This window comes from Oryctolagus cuniculus, chromosome 5, assembly GCF_964237555.1.
Source record: "Oryctolagus cuniculus chromosome 5, mOryCun1.1, whole genome shotgun sequence".
NCBI lineage: Eukaryota > Metazoa > Chordata > Mammalia > Lagomorpha > Leporidae > Oryctolagus > Oryctolagus cuniculus.
In genome coordinates this window covers 94,928,990-94,940,690 of record NC_091436.1, presented here as the reverse complement: position 1 = coordinate 94,940,690, position 11,701 = coordinate 94,928,990, and the positions used below count along the sequence as shown (strand labels likewise).

The window sequence follows — 11,701 nt, the reverse complement described above, 5'->3', positions numbered from 1 at the left end:
ATGCGGAGCTGGCGCTATGGTACAGTAAATTAATCCTCCACCTGCAGCACCAGCATCCTATATGGCTGCTGGTTCTAGTCCCAGCTGCTCCTCCTCCAATCCAGCTCTCTGCTAATGGCTGGGAAGGTAGTTGAAGACGGCCCAAGTGCTTGGGTCCCTGCACCCACCTGGGAGACCCAGAAGAATATTCTGGCTCCTGGTTTCAGATCGGCACAGCTCTGGCTGTTGTGGTCATTTGGGGAGTGAACCAGGGGAAAGAAGACCTTTCTGTCTCACCCTCTTACTGTTTAACTCTGCCTCTAAAATAAATACATAAAAAATTTAAAAAAAATTGTTAGGATGACAACAATTTATAAACAACATTTTAGCTCTTTCCAAATCCCTGTTCAGGCTATTGTTGCATCTGTTATATTAATGTGCTCTATCAAACCTCCAAACAGAAGGAAAGGCTTTTCAAGAAAATGATGACTATGGTTCTGATGAGCTTACCACTATAGCAAACACTCACCTACAACTGGGATTTTAGGATTTGTTTATTTGGAGGAGGCATTAGATAGTATAAAAAGCAATCTTCAATAGACTAACACTTCCAAAAGATGATCAGATACTTAAATCATTGCAGGGGAAGAGCTCTGGTTATAAGATACAGCATCAGACTTTGAGTTTTAACTTTTAAAAAGAATGATTATTTTAAAACAAAATGTACTGAAAGGAAAGGAAAGGAAAGGAAAAAATTAGAATACATAAGATCACTATCATTTCTGATGAGTACACAAGATCCTAAGATCCTTTCATAATAAATAATTGCAGGTAACTTTTTGTGTAATGAATTGAGTCATAAGAAAGAAAATGAAGATTCTGGTATCATTAATCTACCAGCATAGCACAGCTTATTTTGATAACACATATGAGTGATGTGAACTGGACTTTTTGTTTTGTTTCAAAGAGACAGCAACTTTAAAATTGCCAATAGCTAACACTTCGTAACACATCCAGACCAGCTCCTTTAGACCTGAGAACTAGTGCAAGGCATTTCCTCTCAAACACTGTTTACTCATTCTTGACCTGACTTAGCAGAATTCAGCTTTTACATTACCTCTTCCAAAAAGCCACTTCTAACACCCTTCCTCCAACTGAGTGTGGTATTCATTCTTGTGTTTCCCCTGGCACCCAGAGTTGGCCATCATTAAAACATGCCAAAACTTCAATGCTGTTCACTTGTCTGTGCTCCCCGAAGAGACTCTGAGTTACTTAGCACCAATTCCTCTGTTGTTTGCTCAGTGTTTTGAACGGCACCTCATAGGTGTCCAATCTGTATTCCAGTATGGGTCACTAAGAAATCAGTACAGAATTTTCAATTTGTCCAATGCTGTATATAGCACAGTATTTTCATGTGGTAATTCTAGGAGCCACTAAAGCAGCCTATTTTATTCAATTCATTTATCAAAACACTGAAAGAAAAAGTACTATATTGAATTCAGTAAATTCTACATATAATCAACATTGTAAAATTATTTTCTCAGGGTTGTAGTGTAATAAATGACAGGATACAGATTAAATCCCAGGTACTCTGACTCTAAATCCATTGTGTTTTCAAGATATCACAACCCCTTCAAAAGTACAAGAAGAAAGCTGTTTTCACAAGTTAGCAATAGGAACACCATATGTTATTGTTTACATAATATAAATTTAGAAGAAACTATGTATTATCATTTGTGATGTAAATTCCTTCCACTGTAATAAGGCAATGCTGCTAGAATCAAGTGAACTATTCCATATGATAACATTTGCAGAAAGGTTTATAAAGGCATGTATAGTAACTAGAATACATAGAGATACATTTCTAAGGTACAGTTGGTCTCCATATCTTGTCATGATATACAATTGTATTTCACTTTGTACTAAAGATGGATTATCAGTAAGATGGACCTAAATTAGGTCTTCTAACCCAGACCAAAGTCACCTAACCTTATTATGTGTGTGCAGGGATTGGAAATGAGGAAACAGGTGGAGGGATTGGAGGAAGAAGGATGGCATTTTGCTTCAGCTGGAAGAAATAAACCTGAATTCAGAAAGCAATTGCTCAGAGTAAGGGATGTCAGAAATGGGTTGGAACCTTGACTTTGGTGCTTAACATGTTTGAGTGACTTTGGAAAGGTTGTTTAACTTGTTTAATTTGTTAATAGAAGGAAAATACAATAACAACACATACTTCATAGAGTTGAGACAAAGCTTGCAAAGTCTTTAGCAAAAAGTGTGGTATTAGTAAAAGCAATATATATTGTTGTTACTAGTCTTCATACCAGGCGTGCAGCTTAAAGAGTACCTTGGTTGAGGTATGTACTTAAATGAACACCTAACAAACAGGAGATGAGACAGAAAAAAGTAGGTAAAACTCATTTGCAACACAGCACTTATATGTGGATTCTTTTCTTTTTCTTCCTTTTGTCTGTATGTCGGACATTTTATATTAACAAAATATACTGCAGTTATCCAAATGTCTCCAGATAAAAACTGGATTTTAGGTAATCTTAGGACAGTATTTTAAAATGTATATTTTGAGACACAATGGAGTAAGAAGGTTATTTTGTGTGCTTGTGGTATCTCTTCCTTATGTAACACACCTTTCTACAAATACATGCTATTTGGAAAACATTATGTTCAAAAGCAATGATTTTCTGTGATTTTTTTTTTTGTATGCAATGCATAAGAAAAGGGCTGGGAAAGGTTTAGTCAGGAAATTGTGGCACTTTGGAACATCTACGTTCACTCACCTAAGACTTTTTGTTACTGAGGGTAAATGGAGTTGAGTGTTTTGTTATGGAAAATAGTTGTCCACCCATGCTCTCCTGCTGATGGGCAGAGAAAACACAGTAATGTGCACTGTAGTAATCTATTCATTTTTACATTTTGAGTTGTTAAAAAAGTCACTATTCAAGAGGTAGGAACTCAGACTGTAATAATAGCTAATACCTATTTAGAACTTAGTGTGCCCCAGACACAGTCTGAGGTGCTGTGAGCAAATTATGTCATAATAACATAAGTACAACTGTTATCATCTCCATTTTGCAGGACTGGAAATTTAGATTATAAAAATGAAGACTTTAGTTGTCTAATTAGAGGCAAAACTAGAAACTTAATTAGTTTATTCTTATAATTACTACACTATATTTTTTATCAATGTAATAAGAATGACAAATTCTCCTTAACTAAGGAATAAATAAATTTAGTGCTAGATAAAATGACAGAGAATGATCTGCTACTATTCTGCTTGTTTTTTTCCATGAAAATGATTTTACTAAGTTATTTCCTAAGATATTACAAATATATAAATTTTGTATTCCATTTATTTGAAAGGCAAAGTGAGAGAGAGAGAAAGAGAGATGAGAGAGAACTTCCATTTTCTGATTCCCTCCCAAATGTCTGTATCAGCCAGAGCTGCATAAGGATGAAGCTAGCAGCCTAGAATCCCATCCAGGTCTCTCATGTGGGTGGCAGGGGCTCTAGCATATAAACCATCATCTACTGCCTCCTAAGACGTGTTAGCAGGAAGCTGAATCAGTAGAAGAGTTGTTGGGACTGGAACCAGGCACTCTGAAATGAAATGTTGGCATCTGCTCATAACACCTGCTCCAACATTTCATCTTAATGTTTTGTACAGAACTTCCATAACTAAATAGTACCAAAATAGTGTCATTTATTAAATTTCCCTGTCCTTTAAACTTCGCATTTTCCTTAATGCTGATCTTGCCAGCATTTTGTTCTGAATGTTTCTTGGCCATTTCTAATTCCTTTCGTTTACGTTGACTACTTTCAAGGTACATCATTTTCCTAGCACCTCTTTTGCTTTGCCTTTCTGCATCAGTATTTGTTATCTGGTCTTTCAGAAAGGTACAACTGAGCAGTCTGCTGCAAACTTCTTAGTCTTCACAGAATTTCTTCCATGTGCCTCTAAAACCTCTTTTCTGAATTGCTGACTTGCCTCAGTGATTTCCAGCATTAGCCCAAGTTTACAGTTAGTTGATATCTTTTTTTTTTTTTTTTGAAGATTTATCTATTTAAAAGGCACAGTTGCAGAGAGAGAGAGACAGAGAGAAAATAAAATCTTCTAGCTGCTGATTCATTCCTCAGTCAGGGCTGGGCCAGATCGAAGCCAGGATCCAGAAGCTTCTTCCTTATCTCCCACATGGGTGCAAGGGCCCAAGGACTTGGGCCATCTTTCACTGCTTTCCAGGCACATAAGCAGGGATCTAGAGTGGAAGTGGAGCCACCAGGACTTGAACCTACACTCATGGGGGATACAGGTGTTGCAGGCAGTAGCTTTACCCACTATGCCCAAGTGGCGGCCCCTTGATAGCTTAATAGATTATCTTTCTTCTTTCTTAATGAACTGAAAATAATTTCTGTGGTGTTTATAAATTTAGTGATTTAGTCTAATTTTGTTTTGAATATCTTTTCATCAATTCAATAAAACTGTGAAACTATTCATCCACAACACAAAACCAACTAATGTTTTATTCCCCAAAAAAAGACCTGAAAACTGAGCTAACTGACATATTACTTAGGAACAGATATTCATATGACAAAGAATTGTCCACTTTATAGATTTTACTTTTTTGATGTTTCTTCTAAAGCCTAACATTTCTTTGTGCATTCAAAATATAAATTTCCAACAAAATGCTTTTAAAAAGTCACAATTGTAAATATTTAAGTAAAGTAACATACTTTAAATCGGTAGTGATCATTTTTGTAGTGTGCATTTTTAAATATGTTAAAATGATACAATTTATATGTGTAAAAACTGCTGTTATTTAACCATATTCTTAATATTTCCTCTTTTTGCAATTCTAAGTTGGAAACTTCAAAATCGAGTACTTTTAAAATATATACTTCTTGTTTCTTTCACACATTTCATAAACGTCTGTACATTTTCATGGATTTTGCTCTTTTGAAATTGCCAAAAGTTGGGGGCCGGTGCTGTGGCCCAGAGAGTTAAAGCCCTGGCCTGAAGTGCCGGCATCCCATATGGACGCCGGTTCTAGTCCTGGCTGCCCCTCTTCTGATCCAGCTCTCTGCTATGGCCAGGCAAAGCAGTGGAAGACGGCCCAAGTCCTCGGGCTCCTGTACCCACGTGGGAGACCCTGAAGAAGCTCCTGGCTCCTGGCTTTGGATTGGTGCAGCTCCGGCTGTTGCAGCCATCTGGGGAGTGAAAAAACAGCGGATGAAAGACCTCTCTCTCTGTCTCTATCTCTCTCTATAACTCTTTCAAATAAATAAATCTTTTAAAAAATAGTTGGGAAACAACTTGCAACATGGCATGCAGAGTATCAGTAATTAAACAAATGACAGTGTAAATTACTAATTTTGTGTTAGGAATAACTATATATATATGAATCTGTTGAATGATGATCATAGATTCATAATCTGTTGATATTATGTTGGGCTAACAGAATCCTTTGAAGAAGATATTTTCATTGGAATAATAGCTGGTAATCAGTATGAATATGACACAAAAGCAGAATCAAAAACCATCAGGTAGCAGCTTAACCAATAGACTGACACAAAAAAGCTGCAAAGCCAGGTGCTTCAGATTTAGACACTAGTGGATAGAACATTCTGACAAGGGAGCTCACATTAGGACACTTGAAACATGTTCATGGAGAAATGGAATTAAAGTATTATTTCCTTGAAAAAAAATTTTAAGTAAGTCCACGCAGAGTTCATTTTCCATTAACTTTTCAAAGACCACTCATAAGGCTGGAATTAAAGAGCGGTAGCTAAGCAGAGACTTAGCTTGCTTCCTGATTGTGCTAAAGTGAAAGGGTTGAGTTTGTGCAGTTTGGAGTAGGACAGTGTGAAGTGAAAGTCCTAGTTCTACCAAGTACAAGTTGAATGTCCTTGAATGAATTAATCAACTGAGGTCGCGTTTCTCACTGAAGAATTAGAAAACATAGGCTCTTGACCCATGAAGATTTTGTGAGGATTAATTAATTCCTGCAGTCTGTGATTACCTGACACAGTGAGTGTATTCAGTACTTGCTAGTTATTATTTATGATACTTGATGGGCAAAATTTGGCTCCCTTATTAAGGTACAGGATTACTGAGAACAGGACTTTCTTCTATATGCTGAGCTCCTAGCATAATGAAGTTTCTGGAAGTGCTGAATTGAACACAGAGCTACTAATTTTCTCTTCCATTGTCCTAGGAATTTTTGATATTTCTCTGCTTTGTGCTAGAACAGCTTTCTACTACTTTCATAACTTTATATTAGGAAATAATGCAAATTGGTTTAGTTTTTAAATAAGTAACATTTCTTACATCAGTTTTTTTAAAAAAAATCATATATACATTTGACATTTTATCAGATCCTATGACCTTTATGATTCACCTAGCCATCTCAGAATTAACATTGCTCCTGATTATATTTTTACACTCATTTTATCTATTTCATTTATTTTTAGTTTATATTAAACTGGCTTTAATATACATAATAATACAGTGGTTTTTTTTAATCTACAGTTTTATATTTTGCACAGAGGTAAAACATTTTCCTTGTTGTTTTTATTTGGACCCTAAAAATTTATACATGATTACCATTAATGATTTCTACTATTCATATATAGGTTGGCACCCCATGAATTTTCTCCCTTGAAGCTATAACATGAGAGAAGCATGATTTCCTAAGACCTTTCATTTTGCTTATGTACTTGAGTGCAGCTCAAATCCTTTGCATTGAAATGTCATGAATAACAGGAAGAGCAAAAGACCTTAGGTGCACTTTTGCACATTTTCACCTCCCTCTGTTCTTAATCAACTCCTTTAGAAAAGTGGTTTGAATCATGCATGCACAGCTGGATCATGGCGTTTTTTAAAAAAGTAGTTTCTAAAAGGCACAGAATTGAATACTTTAAGATATGTGATTGCTTACTATATATTCCACTGGGGGAGTGAGCCAAAAACTAGTTCAAAACTTATACAATTTTTATGACTTATTTTCCACTTCACACTTTTGAAAATCCACAACCACTCTATTGTCAGAAGCCCAAAGAAAACTGTAAATGTTACTTGACAGATACCTGCATAAGACTTGGTAAAAATAATAAAATTTTATTTAAACCGGGTCTGGAGTTTTCCATAAGATTTTAATGATTACTTTGTAGTTTTATAGCTTGTTTACCCATTTCTTGTAATTACCAAAATGTGCACTTTTATAGAGCAATGATTATGCCTCACCCTGTACCTGGCACCTGGCACATAATAGGAGTTCAATCTAATTTGCTTAATTAATGAATTGTGATTTCACATACACAATGCAATGCAACCTTGCTACATTTCCTCTACTTGACTCTTGATTATCTGTGAGAGATGAACAATGATGATTGGATTTTACATTTCTCAAATAAGAACAGAAAAGACAGTAAACCATTAATTAGTGTTCATTAAGTTGGAGTCCAAGATAATTCAATCTTGGTTTACCTGAAATTCACCTCTGCATGAATAACACAGAACGATACATTAAACAAATTACAGTTGACTTAAAATCATTAACTTGCTTTAATGGGTAGATGGTTAGAGAGTGCTGCTTAGCATTTTAAAGAAATTTACAATAATCAGTTAATGCAAAAAGATGTCTTAACAAAGTTTCATCCACTTAGTAAACTAAATCGAACAGACTTGTATTTCACAATGATTGATTGATATTTAATTCTACAAACGTGTTGAGACGTCTACCCAAAAGCAACCAAGTCCTGGGTATACTATCAAAGACCACAGAGAATCTGTCTTCAGAAGGCTTAGACTCTAGTTGGAATTCTAATATATTAAAAATTTAGAATGATGTAGGGAAGAAAAAAGATTAACAATATATATTTTTAAAATACATCATGCAAGGTAGAAAAATTAGAAATACTGATTTCTTTAAAAAACAATTCACTTTTAGAAAATCCAAACTTTGATAATCCCTGTGTTCAGCGGTTCTGAAAGTCCCCACGTCCGGCTCCCTCAATTAGAATCAACGCTAACTCTCCTCAAGAATTTTTTAAATTGTTTTTAAATTTTTTCACCATTTTCTTCAAGGCCTCAATTTCACTTTCAGGCCAGCCCAGCAGAAAGCGAGCACTGTTTTGGAAGGAGACCCGCTTTCCCCTTTTTCCTCCCAGTGCGGAAGTTAAATCTGCCCCAGCCCGCTGAGTCCACGCGGGGCCTTCTGGGGCTTGTGGTCTTGAGGCTACTTCCGTCCCCGCTTCTCCCAGGGCCGCCGGTAGTGGGCGCTGGCCCAAGTCCCATTCTGCAGTTCTAGTGCCCACCTGCAGGGCAGCGCGCCGACTCTTAACTTCCGCCGTGGGGAATGGGCGCCTGCCTTGGCACTTCCATGCCGCGTGAGGGCGCCTCTCCTTGGCTGGTGGTTGGGACGGTCACTCGCACAGCTGTCCAGAGCGCCTCATCTCGCCTGCCCCCTCTCCAGGCTGGCGGCCACACTCCTGGCCCTGGTGGACCCACGTCTCTTTCTGGTGTTCCGGATTGGCACCAGAACCCACCCTTCGCCGTTCACCGTGTGAGCCCGCCCACTGTTGGAGGTTCATAGTTACCTGATTAACCAGATTGCATCTGCCCTGCCTCGGCCGCGAGTGTATGGATTTCTCTGGTATGTTCCAGGCCTCTGAACATGTGCATTGATTTGACCACTTAAATAATACTCAGGGCTTCCTGGAGAAGCAGAGGCTTGTGATTTGAAGCCTGTGGTGGTGCTAGCAAATCTGCTCGTTGAACGATGTTTTTTTGAGCGTCCACAATATTTGAGACCCTGTGTAAAGTGTTGTAGGTGTCAAAGGTGGACAGACATAGTCTCCTGTCGTACGGATCGCACAGGCTTACGTATGGGAAACATTCAGGGGTTAGAATGGGTCCCATAAAGGGGTATGGGATACAGGAGGCGGCCCTTTAAGATGCTGTAAGTAGCGGGTGTTTGGAAAATAGGGGCAGGAGAGGGGAGTACACTGCAGATGGCTGGGTTAGTCAGAGCGAGGCGGGGTTGGAGAATAGTGTTTGAGTGTGCTGGGAGTGTCTGAAGTGGCAGAAAATATGCCTGGAGAAGCTGCTGGGGCTGAAATAAGGAAGGCTTGGGCTGGCTGCATAGTCTGGCATTGCAGAGAGCCATTCTGAATCTGAATTCCATCAGGAACCATAGATAATAAAGGAATGTATAGTGCAATATTCATAAAATGCACCTCATTTAGAAAAAACTGAGTGACACGGACTCTACCTGAATAAGGTGTATTTTTTAGTAGCACTACGATTATCAGATTAATTACACTCACTGATCACTTTCCTGGGCCTGTTTCAGTCGGCTTTTCTTTTTGAAACAGATTTGCAGTATCTCGTGTGGCTGATATGAGACTCAGGCATTTGGCACAGATTTCCAAATTGCTATACGCCATTCTGCTTATTTTTATTTGAGAAAAGTTACTGCTTCGGATAGGTTTTAGATGACATGGTATAAAAAACATGAATAGTTTGGATGACTTTCATGTGGATGATTTTCCCGGGCAGGGCGATGGACCACAAATGACTTAATACAGATATAAAATTTGAGAATGGAGCTCAGGAGCATTCATTGATATCTCTGAGCTTTTAAAATTTTTTTAAATGAATAACAGCTGTTGTATTACATGAATGACAATGTTTGGGAGGCCTTGTTAAAACTTAGAAAATCTTACCTCGTATTGTGCTTTCGTGTATGTAAGCATGTAAGAAATCCAGTGGATATTGTGGTGAAGATCAGAAAATATTTGAGCTCTTGAATAGGATGTGTATAATGGAGCCATCAGACCAGGTCACTTTGAAGCTTTATTGAGGTAAACATACATTGTAGATTATTGAGTGCGGGGAACTGAGAGATCAGTTAGAAGGCGGCTGATGCTGTCATAAATATGAGATATTAATAACTTGAAGAAAAAGTAGACATGTTTTTACTTATAGAGGAATAATCAGGGAAATAGTGCTGCTGAGACAACAGGAACAGATACTACACAGAAATGGAAAGGGGATTGGCATCATTTGCAACCCTGGATAAGAATGGATTGGTCAGGTGGGAGTGATTGGAGAGTTTTTTTTTTTTTTTCTTTTTAAATCTGGAAGAAACGGAGCATTATTTTATATTGAAATTGGAAGTTAAGATACAGGAAGAGGTTAAAGAGCAGATGGTTGATGAAGATCTAAGAGTTGGTATGCCACCAGTGCATATTAGAATATTGCTTATGATGCATGTGGACAAGAATATCCTATTTGTTATTTTTCATGAGCATATCACAGAATAACTGTAACTTTCTAATGCATCAGTAGAGTTACTTAAATTTAGTTTGCTTATCAGTCTATTCATTAATTAGGTCAGTTCATATTTTTTCAGTGCTCATCATGTGTTAGTCACAGGGATATCTATGCTGAACAGACAGGTAATGGGCTCGATGGAACTCGCCACTGAGTCAAACTAGTAATATAAGGAATTATTCACTGCAGCTGTGATAACTGATACAAAAGAAGAGAGTAGGATCTCCTGTATTGGAAGGAACTGACATGGCTTCAGGGTATTGGTATCTTTTTGTTTTTTAAGAGTTATTTATTTTATTTGAAAGTCGGAGTTACACAGAGAGAGAAGGAAAGGCAGAGAGAAAGGGGTCTTCCATCAGCTGGTTCACTCTCCAATTGACTGCAACGCCGGAGCTGTGCTGATCCGAAGCCAGGAGCTTCCTCTAGGTCTCCCATATGGGTGCAGGGGCCCAAGGACTTGGGCCATCTTCCACTGCTTTCCCAGACCATAGCAGAGAGCTGGATCGGAAGTGGAGCAGCCGGGTTTCGAACCGGTGCCCATATTGGATGCTGGCACTGCAGGAGGCGGCTTTACCCACTACACCACAGTGTTGGCCCCAGGGTATTGGTATCTTAAAAAGACCACCCTTCAGGGCTGGTGCTACAAAGTAGGTTAAAGCCCTGGCCTGCAGAGCCAGCATCCTATATGGGCGCTGTTTCGCATCCTGAGTGTTCTGCCTCCAATCCAGTTCCCTGCTAATGTGCCTGGGAAGGTAATGGAGAATGGCCCAAGTCCTGGCAACCATGTAGGAGACCAGGAGGAGGCTCCTGGCTCCTGGCTTCAGATCAGATCAGCCCAGCTCCAGTCATTGCAGCCTTTGGGAAGTGAACCAGCAGGTGGAAGACCTCTCTCTCTGCCTCTGTAACTGCTTCAAATAAATAAAATGAATCTTTTCTAAAAATTTAAAAAAAGTTAAAAAGATCACCCTTCATAGTAAGTCAGCCATCCCTTCCCTATGCAGCTGTCTCTTACACTGCTATCATTTACTCCTGGTTTTTCTGTTCACTTCTCAGCTCAGTCTCCCGTTTTGGGCACTTGAAATATGTTTTTCCAGCATGTTGATGGAGAGGGAAATTTTTCAGGAACCAAGGCTTTTCAAGGATTTTCTCAAGAACTGTATTGCTGTGTTAAGGTGACTAAATGTGAACTAAGTGACCAATTAATTTTATTCATGCCACATTGATTCCCATTAGAGGAAAAAGGGGGTTTTGGGAATGGTAAATTGATGGTCAGCCACAACTACCACAGATTTAGCCTCTTAACTCCTTTGGAGGAACCACAGGCAACACACAGCCTGTCACTTCTTATTAGGAGTTTTGATAACCACCAATGAA

The 11,701-nt window shown here is 38.5% G+C and overlaps 1 protein-coding gene across 1 annotated transcript in view; it reads left to right on the top strand.

Annotated features, from left to right (window-relative positions):
• Window positions 1–8,419: 8,419 nt before the first annotated feature.
• MEI4 (meiotic double-stranded break formation protein 4) overlaps window positions 8,420–11,701 on the top strand; it is a 255,080-nt gene continuing 251,798 nt past the window's right edge. The window contains exon 1 of the mRNA XM_051854544.2: window positions 8,420–8,645. Coding sequence (XP_051710504.1) covers window positions 8,633–8,645 — 13 coding nt within the window. The 5' untranslated portion in view covers window positions 8,420–8,632. The remainder of the gene's footprint in view (window positions 8,646–11,701) is intronic.